The sequence below is a fragment of the Diorhabda carinulata genome, chromosome 1 (genome assembly GCF_026250575.1).
Source record: "Diorhabda carinulata isolate Delta chromosome 1, icDioCari1.1, whole genome shotgun sequence".
NCBI lineage: Eukaryota > Metazoa > Arthropoda > Insecta > Coleoptera > Chrysomelidae > Diorhabda > Diorhabda carinulata.
The window spans coordinates 11,539,124-11,561,971 of record NC_079460.1 but is presented as its reverse complement, the minus strand read 5'-3'; the positions used below and the strand labels follow the sequence as shown (position 1 = coordinate 11,561,971).

General features: G+C 29.4%; 2 protein-coding genes across 3 annotated transcripts; both read right to left on the bottom strand.

Moving 5' to 3' along the window:
* Nucleotides 1–8,435: 8,435 nt before the first annotated feature.
* Nucleotides 8,436–12,407, bottom strand: LOC130894254 (apolipoprotein D-like). 2 transcript variants are annotated; one of them, XM_057800949.1, is made up of 5 exons: nucleotides 10,849–12,407; nucleotides 10,336–10,466; nucleotides 9,463–9,554; nucleotides 9,126–9,218; nucleotides 8,436–8,654 (listed from the first exon to the last, which is right to left on the bottom strand). In XM_057800949.1, the coding sequence occupies exons 1-5, from the start codon at nucleotides 10,960–10,962 to the stop codon at nucleotides 8,518–8,520; spliced, it is 567 nt and encodes a 188-aa protein (XP_057656932.1). In that variant the 5' UTR covers nucleotides 10,963–12,407; the 3' UTR covers nucleotides 8,436–8,517. The 2 variants fall into 2 exon arrangements, with proteins under 2 accessions (XP_057656932.1, XP_057656922.1); XM_057800939.1 differs by having other exon boundaries at nucleotides 8,436–9,218.
* A 1,097-nt stretch (nucleotides 12,408–13,504) lies between these two features.
* Nucleotides 13,505–22,313, bottom strand: LOC130897159 (apolipoprotein D-like). Its single transcript, XM_057805879.1, has 3 exons — nucleotides 22,008–22,313; nucleotides 14,198–14,382; nucleotides 13,505–14,142 (listed from the first exon to the last, which is right to left on the bottom strand). The coding sequence occupies exons 1-3, from the start codon at nucleotides 22,247–22,249 to the stop codon at nucleotides 13,505–13,507; spliced, it is 1,065 nt and encodes a 354-aa protein (XP_057661862.1). The 5' UTR covers nucleotides 22,250–22,313.
* Between the last annotated feature and the right edge of the window lie 535 nt (nucleotides 22,314–22,848).

Genomic DNA, 22,848 nt, shown 5'->3' with positions numbered 1-22,848 from the left:
ATTTTAAAAAATTGTATAACAACCAGAATTCAATATACTCCATATTTATTACACGTGTCATTTTGCATATTTATTTTTGCATTGCATGAATTTGATCATTTTTAAAAGAAAAAATATCAAAACACTATAATTCTCAATTGATTAATGTAGAAGTTTTTAATATACATACTTTACATTGTACTTTGACCATAGTTTCAGTCCCCGATGATAAATAGATAAGTATTCGAAAGCTCGGAATATCTATTAAAAAGAATACAATTTGGTAACATTGAATTTTTATAGGTTAGATCATTATGAAGAAAGTTGAATTTTTACTGCTAGGAAGGTTGAGTCGTTACTGCTGCCCCTGCAGTAAATTTAATATTATATAATAGATTAAAATTTTATAATAACTATGGTGGGTAAAAGTGAGGACAATCATCTGTGTATATGAATAAGTAGTGTCCGTCGTTAATAAGGGTGGCAACGTAATAGCATCAGGGTAAATTTTAAAGGAAGCGCCAAATAAGTGTGGGAGAACAATGAGCAGTGGATAAAATAAATTATGTAATTTTTTATTTTAATTTCAATTATTATTTTGTATAACGCGAGTTGTTGGAATTTTTAATAGTGAATTACTTTAGTCAGAATGAAATTAATTTTTTTAACTCTGCATACTTAGATTAATCTATAAATGACACATTCATATACCTTGCCTTGCCTTTTCTCTACACCAGCGCTATTCTGGAAAGTTCTTGGACTGTAATTTATAGCTTACAGCTGCACACGTTTACAACTTTTCTTCCATATGGGATGATTCTCTTAGGCCAGTTTTCTTCACTTCCTGATAAAGTCCTTACTAACTATTATTTACCGAATAAACAAAAATTCGGTATCTTCACCTTCTAATTAAGTAAATCTTATTGCCAAATAAGTTAATAAGCAGTCACAAGTATCAAATAAAGAGTTTAGTAGAAATTTAACCTTTAATATATATCAAAAGTAGTTTGTTTGTTTATTATACATTTGATTAGTTCATTTTTGGAAATATTCAGAACAAGCTTATTCCGTTCGTCATAAAATTGATCACTACAATTTTTTGTCCTATGATGAAATTTTTGAACAGTTTTCTTTTTCCTTTCGTATCCAATATTTTCAATATAAACTATAATTTTCAGACCAACAAATATTTCTCCAACTAGCGACTACTTCAACATTAACCTAAACAAAATACGTGCAAATATAATTACGCACAGATAGTTGTCACAAACACAAACCGTCAAGAGAAGAACGTTTTTTCGCTTATTTCTTTCCTTATTCAATACATGGACGATTGCTATATAGGCATCTTTCATAATGTTACCAACAGTAGACTATTTGTTGAATACTCTCATCTTCATCTATAAATTTGATAAACAATACTCATTTAATTGTATAGTCAATTCCAATTTTTCTTAGATCTATAAATTCTGTGATATTACTACTTTCAGATAACAGCGACAACTCTGTTAAACTACTTCTAGCGATATCGGGTAAGATTCGGTCATCACGAAGAACGCCGAATATAAACATGTTCACATTGGATCTGGGTATTCATCTAATAAAAATGATGCTAATATTGGTACATATTATGAACTGCCAGCTCAAAGGCACCCTAAGAAAAGACAGACCGACTAGATAATGCTTAACAAAACAAATCAATAACGTGAGGTGTATCTCATTGTCTTTTTTTCTTGAATTTGTTATAAATTGAAGAGTTTGTGCCTAGAAATAATGAGTTACTATGTAGTTTGAACGTTTTTTTCTTAGTAATCGCCCGACTTAAGTTACCTATGTCGTTTAAAAGATGTTTAGATATATAGAGGTTGAGTGTTTATGTATTTTATGGAGGGTGGAGTATTTCATCTTTTCCTTCGAGTTTAAATTTTCATATGATACATAAAGGAATGAAAAAGGGGCTAAGTTTGTAACTGAATGAAGTGATTTATTGTATTTAAGAATAGTTGTTGTAAAAAAGTCAGTAATATTTTCTTTTGATTTTTGTGTGAAAGAGTGACATGAATTCCGTAAACGTTCCGCTAGTGAATTCTCTTGTATTGTCGCAAGTTATTTGTGAAGGGTAATTATGGGGAGAAAAATAGTGTCTTAATTTATCGAGAATAGTGATAGAATTTGAATTGCTTATTTCGTAAGTTTGGAGATATCTAGAAAATACATCGATTATTGTTAAAAATTGTTTATTTTCTATCGATAATACGTCTGTGAATATTTTCGAATGGTCTTTTATAAATAAGGGGACCAGAAAATGGGATTTTTCGAGGATTTCTATCATATTTTGAGGTAAGACAAAGTTCACAATTATTAATGTGATTTGTTACTAGTTCTTGAAGTTTTGGAAAATAATATAAAGATTGTAACAGTTTATGTGATACCGTTATGAGTTTCGGAATGGTAATCTGAAATTCTAATCTAATTTGTTCATCTTTATTAATTATATCTTTTAGAAAAATGTTTGTTTTAATTATTTTTATATTTGGTTCTAAGACTTTAGAAAATTCTTTGGAAGTATTATTGAGTAATGAATCTTCACGGCAGTATATATACGAGGATGTATTGATATCTAGTTAGCATGACCAGTTCCATGCATAAACAAAATATTGCGTTACCATAGCAACGAACAATAACTTATTAGAAATGTCAGTGTAAAGTTTGACGTCAAAAAAGTAAACTAGAGTTACGCAATAAGTTAGAAGAAAAAAGATGTCCACCGAAATTGTGAAAATCGAAAAATTGGAGTATCGAGCCATCGTCGAGTACCTTTAAAGTATTTGAAAGGTTTAAGAGGTAAGCAGATTTACGAAGATATGCTTAATACCCTTGGTAATCAATGTCCTTCGTATCCGACCGTGAAAAATTGAACTGCAAGCTTCAAAAGAGGTAAATTTTCCATTGAAGATGATGACCAATCGGGAAGGCCAATTTCTGTGTCAGTCCCCGAAAATATCGATGCAGTTCACGACATGATTTTATCAGACCGTAGAATTTGGCTAAAACGGATATCTGAAGCACTGAATATTTCATACGAACGCGTTCATCATATAGTTCACATCAAATTAGGCATAAGAAAAATTGTTGCAAAATGGATCCCCAAATGTTTGAATGTTGACCAAAAGCGTGCAAGGTTAGAAGCATCGGGTTCGATCTGTACTCGATTTGAAAAGGATGTAGACTTCTTAAATCGAATTGTTACTATGGATGAGACTTGGGAACATTTCTACGATCCAGAAACAAAGCAACAATCGATTGAATGGCGTCACTCTGGTTCTCCAAGACCTAAGAAGTTTCGTGTCCAAAAATTTGCTGGAAAAGTTCTTGGTTCAGTTTTTTGGGATTGCCATGGAGTAATCATGATTGATTTTTTAGATAAGGGTAGAACAATAATTGGAGATTACTATTCGACATTACTGACCACTCTACGGAAAAAAATTAAAGAGAAAAGACGCGGAAAGCTACCCAACAGTGTTTTGTTTCTCATCTCTTTCCTCAAATGAAAAAAAATTTCAAAAGGTCGTAAAGTTTCTTCCAACGAGGAGGTAATGAAAGCTGTGGAGGTCTGGCTTGCAGAGCAAGAAGAAAATTTTTTTTTGAAAGGTCTAGAGACGTTGCAGGTTCGCTGTAATAAGTGTTTACAATTAAGAGGAGAAGAATATGTAGTAGAGTAATAAAATATTTTGACATTGAAATTTTGTTTGGTTCTATAGTAGGCTAAGAATTTTTCAATATATCCTCGTAGTATGCTTTAGTTGAATTTATTATTTCTAAAAACATGTTGCTTATGACATTATAATCGGATCGTTTTCTGAAACTTAAAATATAGCGGTTTTGCCAAAGGGTTTGGAATGATCAATATCGTTTTTGTCTCCGTATTTTAGGATTATTTGAAAGTGAGCAGAATTTAAAATTTTTTCTGAAATCGGAAAACTTAAAGCTGAATTTCTAAATACAGAATGCTTAGTTTAAGCTGAAGCAGTACTTTTATTATCGTCGGGTATTTTACTTAAAATTTCATTTTTGTCTTCGCTATAACTGATATAGCATCAATATCGTCAGAGCTATGTTCGGATTTTTTAGTGTTTGTTTTTAAATTTAGAGGGAGGAACTATATCACTAATCACTAATAAAACTTATTTAACCATGTATTTTTGTGGGTTGTAAGCCCACATTTTATCCTTTTTAATTACTTTTTATCACATATTTTTGCAGCTTCGACTATTGTTCTCCATTTTTCTTTGTCCTGCATCTTGCACAATCTGATCTTTCCATCTATTTTTTGGTCTACCAGGCAATCTTTTGCCTGGTAGACCTGGTAGATCTGCCGTTTTTCCATTCTTTTAATGTGCCCGTACCATTGTATTTTTTTTGCTGTAATTATATTTACTATATCCTCCTTTTCTAATATATTCTTAATTTCATAGTTCATTAGTCTTTTATAGTCATTATTTCCAACTTTTACTAGTCCATGAATTTTCCTAATTATTGTCTTCTCATATATCCTTAGTTGTTCTTTGTCTATATTTGTTAGCCTCATTGTTTCAACGGCGTACGTAATCACTGGTTTTATCGTAGTATTGTAGCCTTTCAATTTGGTTGCTCTGCTAATCCTTTTGCTCTTCATCACAGATTTGTACTTATGCCCTATATCCCACATGAATTCTTTGTTCTGTCTCGTTTTTTGTATCATTTTTGTTGCTTATCATTGTTCCTAAGTACTTAAAGGTGTCGACTACTTCGAAGATGAGGTCATTTATGTTCACTGTTTCCTGTTTGCTAATTTCTTTCTCTTTTTCAATTTCCATATATTTTGTCTTTTTCTGATTTATTTTCAATCCTCTTTTTCCTACCTCTCTTACAATTTTCTCTAATGTGTTCTCTAGACTCTTTCGGTCTCTTGCTATTAGTGTCAAATCATCAGCATATGCTATCACTTGTATTGATTTATTAATAATACTTCCATTGATATTACATCCTCTCATTATGCCTTCTAACTGCAATGTTAAACAATACCGCTGAGAGTGCGTCACTCTGCCTTACTCCAGGATTTATTTCAAATTCCTCAGCTGGTCCGTTTTTTGTTATTACCCTTACCCTAGAATTTAGCATAGTCATTTTCACCAATCATATCAACTTTTGGGGTACTAGTAGTTTTTCCATGTCTTTTATAACTGTCCTCCTTTTCAGAGTGTCGAATGCTTGTTTGAAGTCGATGAATAGCATTTGCATATTAATGTTGTGCTCATAGCATTTCTCGACCACTTGCTTTATGGTATGTATGGCATCTACTGTAGATTTTCCTTGCCTAAAACCTTTTTGATTTTCCCCTATTTCTGGTTCCTCTACCTTTTTCAGTCTATCATTTATTAATGTTGTTAGTATTTTGTATACGGTATTAAGCAATCTAATACCTCTATAATTACTACATATGATGGGATTTCCTCCCTTCAGTATTGATATAATCAATCCAGTAGACCACTCTCTTGGCATTGCTTCTGTTTCTCATACTCTTTCTATGATCTTGAATATCTTGTACCTTAGTGTATCTTCCCCATATTTTATTAGTCTATTCACTATTTCGTCTGGTCCTCCTGTTTTATCGTGTTTCAATTTGTCTATTATGTCATTACATTCTGCTTCTGTCGGCTTTTCTTCATTCTCTAGTATGGTAGTTGATATTCACTGACTTCTTCCGTTAATAATTCTTTGAAATACTGACTCGATTCTCTTTCATTAATATTTGTTGTATTTCGTTTTCTATTTTGTTTCTTTATATTTTGATATAATTTTACATTATTTTTATTGTTATTTTCTAAGTTGTCCATACTATCATTTAGCCATTTTATTCTCTTTGTCTTTATTAACTTGGTGCTCTCTTTTCTTATTTTTCTATATATATTATAATCCTCTTGTTTCATAGTTCTTAGCCATTTCAAATTAGCTTCTTTTTTCTCTTTAATTTTTAATGTGTATTCCATGTCAAACCAATCGTTATTTTTTCTAATATATTTTGTACCAATGACTTTCTGCATTGCATTTATAACACTTTTCTTAATCTCTTTCCATTGCTCATCAATAGTATCTTTTTCTTTACTCTTTTGTAGTTGCTTTTCTATTTCTTTTCTGTATTCTTCCTCCCTCGTTTTCAGTTTTTGCACATTCCATTTTCTGCTTCTTATCGCCTATATTTACCATTCTTAATTTTGATTATTACTAAATGATGATCAGTCTCAACACCTGTTCCTCTGTATCATCTTACATCTTGTATCATTTTTGATCTCCTTTTTGATATTAAGACGTGATCTATTTGGTTTCCCTTGGTACTTCTTGGTATCATTCACGTAATTTTATGTTTCGTCTTATGTTTAAAGCTAGTGCTACTAATATACATGTTGAATTCCTCGGCTAGATTGCATATTCGCCCTCCATTATTGTTAGTTGTTTCGTGTAGGGTGTGTTTTCCTGCCACACTTGTTAAGTAGTCTTCTTTTCCTATTTTTGCATTCATATCTCCAATAATTAATGTATCATATCTTATGACGTCCTCGCATACCTTAACGAGGTTTTTATAGAATTCATCTTTGTCTTCGTCTTTGCTTCTTCTGTTGGTGCCTAAATATTAATTATTGTTATGTTTGCTATACTATTTTTTATTCGTAGCTTTGATATTTATAACTTCATATTCTAGCATATTTCTTTCCATTCTTTTACTGATCATTAAACCTGTACCAATCCTCCCTTGTTTTTATTCCCCGCCATAAAATAGAGTATATTTCTCCTTATTTATTTGTCCTTTTCCCTTCCATCGTATTTCTTGGAGTGCCAATATGTCTATTTTGTATTCCAACATTTCTTTTGCAATTTATTCCATTTTTCCCATTGCCAGTATTGTCCTGATAATCCATGATGCCATTCTCACTACATCCTTCCATTTGTTTTTCGTGTTTTTACCTTTAGCCATTATCCATTCCATTGCGTTGTCGACTTCCAATATATCAATGCTTTTATCTTTAATTACTGGTTTTTTGACTTCTTCTCTTTCCATTTTCTGGGTAAAGTTCGCTGGCTGGCTGCCTCTTCTCCATATATTTTGTTATTTACATTATATACAATTTGTTATATTTGAGCTTTGCGCTGTGTCCTTGTTCTCTGGCTAATTTCACCTTAGGTAACTTTTTCCTATCTATTTGCACTTTCTTTGAGTAGTCTTCATTAATCCATATATAAATAATTTTTTGTTCCATTTTTTAATTTTAACTATAATCGATCTCTTTTTGTTTATTTTAAATGCTCCTAATCTTTAGTATTCTACTAAATCATCTTCCAGGTCGAGTTCTACCTCTATTTTCCCCATTATAAATTGGAAAATGACAATTAATCAAAAACAAAATAATATTGATATAAATGCCATCCTTTTGGGAAAAGGTTTCTCTCTAGAGGTCGAAGGGATCGAGTGAAAATCCACGATCATTGTAAGTATTTTCTACATTTAGATCCTTCGGTAAATCTTGAATGAAATTGAATGAATGAATGAATTGAATATATGATTAATAATTATCAGAATATTTGGCAAATTATTAATATAACTAATCGTACAATCTATTTTCTTCCTTACATCAATATCTTCACTGCTTAATCTTTTGTTTCCAAGTGCTTCCTTTCTTGTACTTTTTTTTGTAAATGTATAGGAAAATCAAAAAAAGGACCTGATCCTGCTTTTAAAATCCTATTCCCATGTATATTAACTTCAAAGTCTTTGGTGAAGTGTTTTCCACAAAACACTGTTATTCACTTGGTTTAAAATTGTCTTTTATTATAGCCACTAGCCATTTATTTCTAAGGTCGGTGGTATTCTAAAATATAGTCATAATCATATTTGATGGCAGTTATTACAAAATACTAATATTTATTTAGAGAAAAATAATTAATACCGATGTTAACATTCTCACTTGAAAAATTTTAATTATGCATCTTTCTTCCTGCTAGCGGTACAGTTGATGGCACAACAAGATTGATCCATTTTTAAACCTCAAACATGAACTTAAAAAACAAAATATTTCTCCAAAATCACTCAAAACCTCATTATAATTATCATTATCCCAAAATAAAATGAGTGGCAGATAATAAGACACTAACGCTTAAAGATCCTCTCTTAAGATCTATCCTTCTAATATATATATATATATATATATATATATATATATATATATATATATATATATATATATATATATTATAATTATATAAGATTGTCTTTCTTGTACTGCGTTGCTATCGATTTAAAATCGTTTTTGGGCTCGTTCATTACCTTTAATAGGTTTATGGTATGTATTAAATATGTTATGGTTTGAATAAGAAATTTGAGGGAATAGGTATAAGTTGAGTAATTGAAATAAAAATAAATATGCAAGAAACATATCCATAAAAATTTATTAAAGTACTCCCAGACACGTATATACATATAATTTCTTTAAGCTGAATTAATTATTAAGTGTGGGGACAATCTGTTTGATTTGTTTTTAGAAAATATGTTCTTGAAATATTTTGCTTTTCCAGAGCCATGTAGGCTTTTTCCATTGTTGCAGATGAAGGGACTCTTTCTCTTGTCAAAATCCAAGCATTTTCTGAAAACATAATAGACGTATGTTGATTAAATTTTCCAGATAGAATAAAATCTCATATATTTTTGAAATGATTACCATTTTTGAATAGAAGTTATCTTTTGTTGTCCCACTTTTAAATCTGCATCATGTATTTATAACTTTTACTTAACAAAATAAAAAGACATCAACTTTGTTTGCGGGTAAAATTTAGAAACTATAGGCACATTATAGCGATCCTTTGATACGAACCTATTCAGGATGTGGATTTATCTCATTGTTTATGTATGTACATATTCTTAAATTATAAATATAGTTTAATTTGTTTATAATAATATTTCATTGAGTAATAATAATAATCATTAGGGGGAAATAAGATATTTATACATACAAGTTTTTTTCCAAAATAAGTTAGTAACCGGGATAATCGCAAATTCGTATAACTGAAATACGGATAATAAAAGTTCATCTGTAAAAATAAAATCTCATACTTACGAAAATTTAGGATTCTCAAATCTACACATGACCAAACAACTGAGTAGCTATCATAATCCGTTTCAACAACCCAGTAAGGGGCATCAAATGTAACTGAAACAATCATCACAATGGAATATATTTTGAAATAGGAGTTTAAGAGGCATTGTCGATATATAATTGTTTGTATGAACTGGGAGAGAGAGTATGCTAAATCTCGGCCCAACCTGCATATTCAGCAATTAATTCATACTTTTATTTCATTGAAATGTAAGTAGTTGTTTTACATAAAATCATTTTAATAGGAAGTTCCTTTGTATAAGTATTAAAAATAATTATTTGAACTTCGAAAACTTACCAGGTAATGACGGAAAAGTGACTAGTAATTTTGCTTCTCCAGTATTTGATGCTAGACGAGCGGTTCCATCAATGGTAGTCTGGGCTTCTGTACTATAGAGAAATTCAATAATTACGACCACATTTTCTGTTTTGAAATTATTTTTTTAAATAATTTTAAAACAAAAGAGATCTAAAACCAAGAACATTTAGAAGCATAAACATATCAAAAATATTTTTTTAAAAGATATTAAAAAATTTATCACATCACAATTCTTAATCAATTGCTTCCCAGACGATGAATATATAAGTATTCGAAAGCTCGTGGTGTTTAATTTTAATTTTGCCACAATCACACTACGATATATTATTAATAAAAAACAGATTTAAATAACCTTCAAACATTAAAACGTAAAACACTTCTCCTCACCACCCCACAAGGAAACAATTGTCGTATTGCAATAAATATGATATTAGGATAAGTCATGACATAATACGCTTTCCAAATATTTCATTACATTAATATATAGAACACCCAAAAATAGAAGAAGTAAAATATTACATATTAATTACCTTGTAATCATTGAACAGATATCTCAGTATATAAAAAATAAAACTGCATTAACAAACCATGAAATATAAAAAAAATATATTCAATAAGAAAAATTTAAAAGCTCTTGAAACAGAGTAAAACACAAGGAAAACAGAATTTTTAAAAATGGTTCACATTATAGAATGAAAAAGCTGCTAATGATAAAAAATGTCTAAAAAATTTTATTGCAATTAAGAATAAATTAATTGATGCTACATAATTTTGAAATATGACACATAAGAAAAGTATTGTGGTTGAAACTGATTATTATGATTATGTTTTTCACTTAGTGAAAGTACTTACTAAAATTGTAGTTGTTGGTTCCTCACATGAACAGTACCATTGTCATGAAGTGAATACTCAGCGGTTACACATTTACCTCCAAGTTCAAATATAGCAAAGTATCGTTCCATTTCAAACCATTTTCCAAGGTACTAAAAATTATTGAATTATTACTAACAAAACAACGCAATTAATATTTGAAGGTTGAGAAATTCTACGCCGTAATGTTTGTTTGATAATATTAACATGTTTTCACAATATAGCATGTCAACTACTTAAATATTATATGTTTAGTCTTTTAGGATCAAAATACCGTTTTCTTCACAACTTATTATTTTTAGACTATTATAATGACTCAATTTGCCATTACTTTCAATCCAAACTCATCGTGTCACACCTGTTTTTATTCACTATTTATTAACGTTACAATATAGGTATTCTGATGATATTCACTATTGTATTTTGATTTATTTCTTACTAACAATGAGTTAAGTGATTTTATACATTCACAATAAATATGGAAATGATACAAACCCTTGCTACATCAAAATTCTGAACAGTTTCAACATTAGGACAAGAACCAACTGAAGGTATTTGTGCTGTAGTAATTTTGGAAACTACCAATATGCATATGATGACTGTAAACATCTTTAACGTCTAAACTAATACAATTGTTTTTGCCGTACACGAATATTTATCTGAAACCTTTGGATAAATTTTTCACTATAATAATATAATGTTTTCAATTTGTTATTATAGATAACAATAAAGAATACAGGTATGACACTTCAAGGAAGTCGAGATACTATATATACTATTTAAATTGAACCGACATATATATCTACTTATACAACTAAAATTGCTTACAGGGGGAGCTAAACAATTTGCGTAAAAACATTTGTATCTCCTATTTTTATCCCATATCTTTTTTCTTCCAAAAATATGGGACTTGGTAATCAGTGTTTTTGATATGTTATTCGCAAGTGCTTTATTTCTATTTTACTAATGATCTTAATGATTATATGGAAAAATGAATAATTGATTGATGCTTCATCATTATTATAACAATAATATTGATATGTGAAATAAAATAAGTAGAAAATGTCATTTATGTCTAAAATTGAATCATTATTAATTAAGCATATGGCCCATAATTATCTGTCGTTTTTTTGACACATTTTGCACTAGTGAAAAACGACATTTCATTTATTTTCTCATCTGAAAGTTGATTTATTTAAACTTTAAACTTATATTCGTGAGTTAGTTGTGACGGAATTGAACCCAATACTAAGAGGGATATTCAGAAAAAAGAGTCTTATTCTTTATTATGTGAAGAAATGATCTCGAAGAATTTCAATTTTAAACTTCAATTCTTTACAACATAGGGATATATTTCATTTCTGGCTTAACTTTCCACCTATTCATAATAAATCCACTCTATTATTTTCTCTAGTTATTTTTTTAGGTCATTGCTTTCAGTTTTTTAGATCATTGTCGATATACTTTGTTGCCAAATTTTTCCATGAGTGAGACTATATAAAATCTTATCAGCAATTATTTTCCTAATACTCATTGTTTATCGACTGCATTTAAATTCTGTCAAGTACTTTTGAAGAGGCCTTCTAAATTAATTTCAGAATTGCTCCTAACGAAATATGTTTAATATGCAATTAATGTGACCTTCAATTCAATTAAGATATCATGGATTACGTCGTTTTACGATTTCTGGTCATGAATTTATAAATAAAACTTCGGAATGCGGAAGTTTCTTCTTGAATTATTTCTGTTAACATTTTTTTTCACTTTTTATAAAAACTTCTCTTCAATTTCGAATCTAAGATTAACTATTTTGTAGAAACATAAAAACAGCATAAAAATATGTAAAGTCCGATCCTCTCCGCGTGGCCATACGAGGGAACGCAAGTGGACAGTGTGTTAGGGTCCATTCGCCTTCCCTTACAACGCCTCGATGTCGCTCCGTTTCGAGCCTCTAGGAAGCTGCCTCGCGAGAGTCTGGTTTAAAGGTAGATGCTATTTTTAAATGATAATTTGTAATTTATGAAGGTCCTCGTGTCCAAATAAATTAATTTTGAAAATTATTTTGGGGACTTTTCACTGCAATCACTAATAACAATTGATTTAAAAATTCTACTCATCCTTCGGCATTATTTTTGTCAAGAGAAAATAAAATTTCAGACAAAAATTGTGTTGTTAAGGATAGCCACACATTTTTTTTTAATCAAATAATGATGATGTCAAGGGATAGATCGTATAATAAATAGCCTTATAGAGTGAGTAAATTAATAAAATATTTTATTTGAAAGAATCATACAGTTCCATGGTATATATATGGTGTATATTTGGCTTATACCTAGAATATAGTCAAATATTCAGGGTACACCTCATTCATCCCGTGTATACTCAAATTATACTTTCCTTGGGTAAACACGGACTATTTTTCTCTATATTTTTATTTCTTAGATATTTTTTGAGATAAATTGTCTTGATTTTAGGTCTCCTTTGATAAAAAATTAGTTTAAAAACACAGGTAAAAATTGAAGTTTCAACCTACTTCGGTGTTTATAAAAATATTCTCAAATATACCGAAAAAGGTCGAAAAATCTTTTTTTACCACTTTTTGGAACTATTTTTCTATCAATAGAAACCTAAAATCAAAATGCTGGAAGAATTAATGTGGGTATCAAATAAAAAATATTTTATGTATAAAAAAGTATATACTCAGAGCATCATTCATTCTTTTTACATTTATGTGTCATATATATATATATATATATATATATATATATATATTTCTTGAAAAGATGTATATACTCTAAATAATATGTCACTATATATTATGAATAGTGATGTAGGCATCAGTAATGAATATTTTATGCATTCAACGAGTTATACTATACGTATTTACATCTTATATCCTGTATTATCTGGGTTATCAATAGAAATAGATCGAATTACATTCTAGCTAAATAGTCATTTTTTGTACATAATACATAAATGGTATATATCTATAATAAAAAAATTTAGCTTGATTTATTGAAATCTATTGAAATTTCTCTTCTATAATATTTTCTTCAATTTTTTAGAGATTATTACTGATACTTTTGCTTCTTGAGTAGCATCACCGTATGTGGATGATTCAATTGCAAATTTTTTTTTTATTATATTACTGTTAATTTCTATTGTTTTTTAATGTTTCGCCTACTTCTATGGTCTTTTCTTTGTTTTCTGAGACGGTTTTTGACTCAATATCAGCTTCAGTAACAGTTAATACAGTTTTCCAAGCATTTTGTATATTGCCTGATTCACTTATAACTGGGTTTTTAACTAGCTCAATTTTCACAGGCTCGGAGACAAAAGGAATAGTCTTTACTTGATTTATGAGTTTATCTTGTACAAGACTTTTTGGCTGAACATTTTCTCGCTGCATTTCTAAATTGGTAGCATATTTATTTGTTTCCACGTTTATATCGACAGAGTGACGTTCTTGTTTAATATTGGTTTTGTGGCTATTACTATTTGAATCATTATCAGTAGAGTTGCCTTTATCTGCAAGCCTAATTTGTTCCTCTTCAATTTCTCTACTTGAAGTTTGTGTATTTCGTTGAGGTAATCCTGTTGACTCCACTATTGTGGATATACTTGTAATTCCATTAGCTGCATTGATGTCCGATGCTGCTATAGCGCAACCTTCTTGATCCGTCTTAATGAAAAAGTTTCTGCTTATTTTATATTCATCTAAAATACCGTAAATCATCTGAAGGACTGGATTAGCTGGCAAACGTTCCCTTGTCATAGCCCAAACGCTTTCTAAAAATAAAATTAGGTATAGTGTCTACAACTATGCTCATTATTAGTAACTTACGTGTGTGTATAGGTCCAAATCCACTACAACTCCATAAAACAGCATAATTGTCATAATCAGTACCAAGTACAATAAGATGTGCTTGGGTATTTAATGGAGAAGTATTATACTTCACGGTGAATTTTCCTTCACCAGCTCGAGCAGAAAGTTCTAAATGACCTTCGATAATTCTTTTGACGCCAGTTCTAAAACGTAAAATACAGATCAATCCAAATATATTCCAATGTCATTAAACTAAAATTTTTCATGTTCGGTAATATAAAAATTATATTACGAGGAAAAAGAGCAGATCTTGATGGATTTAAAATTATTTATTTGTAACTAAACTAAAATGAACTCACAAAAGCAGCTAATGTAACCGAGTGCATTGATCACTAAGGCAGAACGTTTCGAACAACCTTATTTTACTTTGTTATAAGTCTACATTAGGAGATGACCGAGCATGTTTATCATTATTTTGACTGACCATCTATGTAAGATGAAGTATAATAAAGCATATACGATTGCTCCAATATTTAACTTCTATACTTATTATTATCTGTAAATGCTTAACACAGAAGGCCTAAAATATGAACATTTAACCAGAGCACGTATATAAAATATCGCTCTGTTCTGAGATATAGGGAGTTCTTAGTCAAAATACATAAATTACATCTGCACATTTTTTAAAGACTATTGGATATTTCCCTACCATACGTAGTAATAAATTTGAGTAGCACATGAAAATTCTTTAATATGATAACCTTTGGTTGTCAAGATATTTTAAGATTGGTCCTGATAATCTGTTCTCTCAATAGCTATTTAAAGAAAGGGTAGATTACAAAAGCATGCGCAGATGAAGTTCAGCTGATTGTTTCATGCAATATGTCGCACTTGCAATATTATCGGCTCTGGCGTAACAACCAACCTGTTTATCAGACTTCAAAAGCAAAGCAGCACCAGATATAATTATTGCCAGTTATTCACTGGCTATTTTTTTCTTGTTTATTTTACATAGCATTTTTATTTTCATTTTTAAACCGATCACAAAATATTTGAAATTTTAGGTAGGAATTTGTATAATTTACTGATGGAATTTTTGTTAGCGACAGCCATGATTAAGTGACAAGTGACGTGCATAATGACAAGCGACGTGCAATATTTTTACTTAGGAAGAAATTGCATGTAATTTCTTGCTTCGTGTCAAGCTGCGTTCAAGAATATAATTACAAAGTATTTCTTTCATGATAGTTTTAACTTTTTTTGAAAAGTTTTTTTCCGCTGAAAATAATACTCTCTTATATAATAGATTTACCTGGTTTATTTTGACATTTAATGTTCTGATATACTAGTTAATTGCAATTTTTTTCATACGTAAGTTTTTTGTGTTTTAATGAAATTTAATTCTTGTTAATTTAGATAACATTCGTACATATTTTAATAGATTATCATAGAAACGTATCAAATACAATATTTGATTTTATTTCAAATACATATTTTCAATTGCTATTTATTGGTTATCTGGTTATCAACCTCTGTGATCTTTCAATATATTGGATAAAAAATATTTGTTTTTTCATCAACGTATTAAAATATTATCAGTAGGAGCTGATTATAAAACGTTAAAAACTAGAAAAATATGATTGAGTGAATTAATATAATTTTAGTAATACCTAATATTATCTTTTCTGATATATTCTAATTGTTAACAGAGAAAAAATATTCCCAACTCATCGGAAAAAAGATTAACGTAACGACATGACGACAATATCCTTCAATATTATATCCAAAACAACTGCTTATATATGACTCTAATTGAAAAAAAGAAGGATGATAAGTTTGATGAGAATGTATATTACTGTTTTGTTTATTTTGCTTCTCGATCTTCACACTAATCCTCGAAGTTCTGAAATGTCTCCGACTGGATCAACTCTTTTTGCCTGTCAAAACGATTTTAGGTCTGTTTTTTTGGATGTATGACATAAAAGTGGTTTGTAACTTCAGTCTGTTTTTCCTTAGATACAAAAGACGGTTAAGAACTATTTCGGGTATAATTTCAAATTCTGGTTTTGTTTAACAAGCATTTTGTTTATATTCATCATATATGTCTTTAATAAAGAGTTTTTTATTTCAGTTAAGTTTCATTTACAGTCAAAATGAATTTTTAGGCGTATGGACCAGAGAAGATTTGAAAATGAAAAGTAATTGGTAGCGCAATGAATTGTGGATAAATGTGATGTGCGTGATGTCATAATTTGTCTATTGGGTGTTTTCATACTTGGTTTTGAGCAAATTTCATATTGGTTAAATAAAATATGGGATAATTTGATATTGTGATTTCCCGAATGGTATTTTTTCATGTAACTGGTTTGTTTTTGTTAATTTTCATGTTAATGTCCTGTATTATTGCTGCGAAATATATTTTATCCACGACTGTAGTATAATGTACCTATTATACATCTGTTTGCTCAACCTTAATAATAGCCGTGATTAATAATTAATAATTTTATCATATAAAACACTATTAAATATTTTCAATTTAGTTCTGTAAACATAAAAAAATTGAAAAAGTAAATTTTCCGACGAAAACACTTCAACAAAAATATTTGGTAAGCGTGGATAATGTATAGTATTCTACTCGCATATAATGAGCTTTTATTCACTCTGTGATTTACGTAAACTTCACCTTGTGATTAATAACCTCCATTATGCACTCGTGAATAATATACTATTAACGGTTAAATTTATATTTTCTCTAAAATAACATAAAAGGTCTTAACTCGTGAACTGTTTTTATTGTAAACCCTTCATTTGATTTTACATTTGAAAAACCTCTATTCTCTAAACTTGCCATTTTTGTGTTATGTGTACTTCAGTATTTATTGTTGCAATGTAGCAATGTTAACTTAGAGTGCAAATTATGATTTCTCATGCCAAAAAACGTAAAACTGCCAATTTTCAAAGAGAAATTGTGAAAACATAAAAAATTATTGCGAAAATCAAAATTCAAATTTAAACTTTGAACAACCCGTAACTCGGAAACTAGCAATATTTGCATAAGGCATGTTGAGCAGAATCATCATATTTTGAGGTCTAGAATCTACAGTTCAGAGATTGGACATTCTTAATGAATCACCCTATATATATATATATATATAATATATATATATATATATATATATATATATATATATATATATATATATATATATATATATAATGTACTGAATTTATACTTTATACTCTTAGATATTGCTCGTACTACAGAATCCGTTAGGTTCCAGTTCCGCATAAATATCTATAATATTGGATTTAACTTGAAGATATTTGTATACATTAAACAAACGGCTCTTCACAAGCTGTCTATGCAGCATGTATTTATTTACGAAGTCAAAATTCTCAGTGCAAGGAGTTTATCCAATTATATTGTGCAAAAACTAAGATGGACCATGTAAAATGTATTACTGTATCTTGCTTGGAGCTTTGCTAGTAGCACAGTTAGTCATGAGAACAATTTTATTTTGAGAAACCCAGAATCATTATTTTTAGGTATATAATATGTCAAATTTCATTAACATCAAATTCAAAGAATGCAGATAGGAAGACTTGTATCATGAAGCTTGTTACGATAAAGACAAAATCGTTGGCAAATTTTTCAGAAACTTTCGCCTATCGTTTCGCAAACGTTCGTGTACTCCTATCACCTGTTCGATAAAAAAGGTTTGTTTGTGCACTTATAAACAATCTTCACAGTTACGATATCATAACCAAAACAGATTTTAACATTGGAGTTTCTTCGGCACTATTATCGGTAAACCTACCATTTTTAAGTATAGACGGTTTCTTATGTTGTCTACTGACTGTGATTCCGAGTTTAAAAATAAAGATTTGGAATATTTTATAAATTGCACCGTTTTAAACTATATTATGGAACAGTGAGAAAAAGTCATCTGATCCTATTTTGTTATATTCAGAAATTAGAAAAACCTTATAAGTCAATCAAAGAACGCGAAGAAATAGTTACTTACACGTTAAAATTAATCAAAGTCGCAACGACCACCCTGATTTATTTACGCAAGTATCAGTACATATACAAGCTGAGTTTCGTCATAAAAAACTATAGACGTTCAAAAACCAAGGAATGGTAAATTATTAGACACAAATAAAACGCCTATCATAAAAGTGTTATTGGGAAACCTAGAAATTAATTCAAACAACTTTTTTAGGGTAGACATGATATAGTCACTAACACTCCTTTCAATAAATAGAATAGTTAGAATAACGGAAGAAAGTATTATAACACTTTCAGTAAAAATATGTAAAGCTGGGACAGACAAACCAAATATTGATTATTTATTTAGATATTAAATAAATAGGAGAGAGATGAATTATGTCGTAACCCTAGATAGGTCAACATAAAAAGATGAATACGGCACATATTCCGTATATAGTTGTTTCAATTATTTTATTATTTTAATAATATTTTTTCAAATCCACTCGGAACATATATCGTAAACTTCTGCAAGAATCGATACTTCTGGTACCTTTGAATATCTATCAAGAATATATCGAATATATTTAAAAGTTTACATTTGATTGATTCTTAAAATGATCCTCTTCTCAAAAAATCAGTCTACTATGGCTCAATTCAACTCAAAATATTCAAATTGCGTTCCTGAATTTGATAAAAGTTAAAATGAACTGAACCGATACATTTGCATTTTCGCCCAGATTATTAAAAATTTTTACGTTATTGCTGATCCAGGTGGTCTTCAAAATATTCACTCATTAAATTCTCTTGTAAACTCACTGGTAAAGCTTTATAAAAGTAAAAGTTTTGAAATCTAACTTTTATAAAGATTTAATTTTAAAAACATTCTTATCAAGTTCCAGAGATCCTCTTGGTACTATGATACGTTATATAAAATCGCAAAAATTGAGGGAAGTCTTACAGCTCCTTATTAAAGAGAATAATACAAACAATTTCATTATATTAAAAAATTCTCATTACATTTAGTTACAATCCAATAAGTGTAAATACAACAAACACTTGAAGACTATCATTGAACTTCCAAAATGATCAAATTACTCCAATTCAAGATCATTCGATTCGAAAAAATTTAAATTAAATAATTTTGACGATTTCATTAATAAATATTTAGATATAACAAGTAGATCATTTGAATAATGAAGAATGTAACGAAATACTTAAATTGTATTCGCAGACATATTCTATAACGATGAAATCCCTGTAACTTTCACTAATAATATTAAAATAAAATAAAAAGTGAACATGAATTACTATTTAAAATCCTGTCGTTACCCATTTATTCATAAACAAGAAGAAAAAAGTCGAATCAAAAAAATGTTAGACCAAAATATCATAAGACCAAGTAGTTCTTCGTGGTCCCCCTATATGATGGGATGTAAACAAAAAGTTTAACGCTTCCGAAAATCGTGGACGACTATGGGAAGCTGAATGGAAAAACCATTGGTAATAAGTACCTACCCACTTCCTAATAGAATAGACCTTCTTGATAAACTTGGATGTTTGTTAATTTTGATATTTCACCATTCTCGATTTGGCATTTCTCACCAAAATTATACCCATTGCTTACCTTCCTCGAATCTTGAATAACTTGGAACAGAATTATTCAACCAAAGAAAAAGAACTACTCTCAATAGTTTTGGATATATTTTTCAACCGTTTTCAATATCGTAACCGACCATAAACCTATAAAGTGGTTATTTTCCCTCAAAGAATCCAGCAAAGGATTCTTAAAAACCCCTTTCAAAATAATATCGCTTATGTAATTTTGGATTATAATCATTTTTAGCACTCCGCAACAAAATTCTAACTTATCGACATTATAAATATAAACTAACATATAATAGACAAGTAAGGACCTTTTTAATATGGGAATTGATTAGGTATTGATAATTGACTATATAAAAGATCGTAAGGAGAAAGCAAAATTATACTGTTCAAAAAATAATTCAGATCTTATTGCCGTCAAATCAAAAAATAATATAAATATTAAACAAGTCACATCGGAAATATTTCGGCCAAAACAGAAATCTTTCTTGAGAAAACACATTAGGCAGAAACAAGTGAACAAATTCAATGAATCCACTTAACCAACAATGTTAATTATGATTCAAAAACAATTTAAATTCCCAACACATGAAAAATTACATACGATAATACAAAACGGCCACTAAACAATCTTATACTTTCAGAAGATAAAATGTTTCGTGATTGTTATTTCAAACTCCCGGGAATTTTCGAACCCCGGGAGAAAATCCTTTCTCAGAAACTAGAAATCTTATAATATAACCAAAGTAATACTTACTAATAAACAATATTCTCTCGATACATCTAGCTATTAAAAATCTTACAATTCTCATAAATTTGAATAAAAACTGAAAAATATTTTCTCACGCCATATTATCAAAAACGAGGAATAATCGATAGTTTGGGTTCAATAATCAAATCCAACACTGGAAATCTAGACGCTTATGATTGTCAACGTTTCAAAAAATTAATTACTTTGTTATATAAATGCTTCGAAAGGATTTTTCCAATAAAAAAAACTAAAGAATGAATACTTTAAGAAACTTATTAAAATCGATAGCTACATACTAAATAAAATTACAACATTCTTTATATATCTACCAATTACTTTTGATTTTTAATTATATCACTTTTATTCAGTTCCATTATATTCCGATAAATCTTAATAAACATTCAAATGTAACTCTTGCAAAGGAATCCCTCCTCAATGGTATATTTGCGAAAAACAAGAACTGCAAGAAGCCTAAGAACGCCACTGTGGATACAAAAAAATTCATCAACAAGATTCGAACTCCCCAACAGATAGAACACCACGGTGTCCGTCTTCTCTTGGGAGTCGAATCTATGGGGGAGGGGATGTCATGACCCAACGTAAGCTCCCATAAAAAGATGCTGACATATGACATATCTCTGAATCAATCATATCTAGAAAGTCAGAAAGATCACCGATATTCCTAAGAGAAGTAATGCTGAATTCAGTTTTCAACTCATCTTTGTATTAGCAATACATCTTTTATTGTTATGGTTTGAAAATTTTAATAATAATTTTTTTAAAAGCTACTTCGAGCTATCAAAACTGTTCGCGTTAAAAAAAATTCTAACTAATATAATACACACAACAAAAAATAAAAACGAACAATTCAAAACCCATTTCAGATCTGAAAATCTAATAGAACTGAGTTTCTAATCAGTTTTTTAGACAAAAACTTTCAAAATTTGTATCTTGCTTTGCGTTCCCAGAAAGGCTTAATCAATGGATTAGGTAAAACGAATAAATGGTTACGGGGTAAGTTAGATTAAGATGACGTAGAGCGTTATGGCAATGCAATTAAACTTTTATAGTAAAACCAGAAATATGTAATGTGTGAATAGAATTTACAAACTTCTTTTTTTGGAAAAGATCAAATTCCTACATTAAATAATATCTTACTATAGCTTCATTGGAATATTTTCTTAATCAAAATTGATTTTTGTAATTGGAATTTAGTTTTATAATGAAATTTTTTATTTATATGTGGAATGTTTTACCAAATTTGTTATTTTTCCTCCAGAAATTGGTAATTTTCTCAAAGAAGAAAAATAAATATAGCAAACATTAAGAATTGTATCAAGATGCATGAAGTGCATAATTTAATTTGCAGTTCATTAATTTTTATTAAAAACAATATTTCACCACCTTATTGAGTATAAAGAAATTTATAATTTCCTTAATCAAACAGAAAATGGAATATATATATTTTGATAAAAATTACTTACAATCGATTCGTAACCTCGTTAGATACATATATTTTACCACTAGGGCCTCTAGCATAGTCTGTAATAACACATCTCGATCCAACTTCCATAAATTGAAAATATCGTTCAGCTTCGTACCATTTTCCCAAAAAACTATCAATATCGAAATCTGCCATAGGTATATAATCAGGACAAGATCCAAGACTGGGTACCTGAGCTCTTGTTAGCATTAGTATAACGAAGAATATCGACAACTGAATCATATTTCAAATTTCTCGTTTTTTCACTCAGAACAATATTTATAGACCTAATATTCATCTACCATGTCATTTTTTTTTGGCGTAATTAGTACCACATAAATAAAATAAATGTCTTTGATTAATATTCAACCAAATCTAACTTATTACTAATTGTATACGGTGCTTTGGTGTACATTTATATTTTATGAAAAAGGTTAACAACCGAGATTGACCTTGCCATCTACAACATGAAATGTTAATTTCTGTCACGATTTTGGTCCAGTTTGGTGACCATCTTATGTCAGGAGAGATCTGAGAAATAATGTTTACCTGTTACATATTAATAACTTTGAAACTGTTAATTGATCAACGTTACACTTTAAAGAATGTTGTGTACCATTGAGGAGTTTCTATTCAATTTCCAAATATAGAGTTCCTAGTTATAAATTATTTTCGTTTAAATTAAATACACAGGTTAACGAAACAAAACTTGAATGATTTCAAGCATGTGATCTTTTAGTAAAATATGTGTATTCAGCGCTCTCCTCTAAATAAACACGATTACAAAAATTTATTCAAAATGCATAAATATAGATTTTATGCGTTTTTCAAATTCCAAGAAG

Bases quoted from the DNA above. Each gene is read 5' to 3' on its own strand.
- LOC130894254 (XM_057800939.1), bottom strand. From the start codon at position 10,962: ATGTTTACAGTCATCATATGCATATTGGTAGTTTCCAAAATTACTACA. The intron at 10,467-10,848 runs GTTTGTATCATT...AATAATTTTTAG, and splicing joins AGAATTTTGATGTAGCAAGG to TACCTTGGAAAATGGTTTGA. The intron at 9,555-10,335 runs GTAAGTACTTTC...ATTTCTCTATAG, and splicing joins AACCAACAACTACAATTTTA to TACAGAAGCCCAGACTACCA.
- LOC130897159 (XM_057805879.1), bottom strand. From the start codon at position 22,249: ATGATTCAGTTGTCGATATTCTTCGTTATACTAATGCTAACAAGAGCT. The intron at 14,383-22,007 runs GTAAGTAATTTT...TTTACGTTTTAG, and splicing joins AACGAGGTTACGAATCGATT to AACTGGCGTCAAAAGAATTA. The intron at 14,143-14,197 runs GTAAGTTACTAA...TTTTATTTTTAG, and splicing joins ATTTGGACCTATACACACAC to AAAGCGTTTGGGCTATGACA.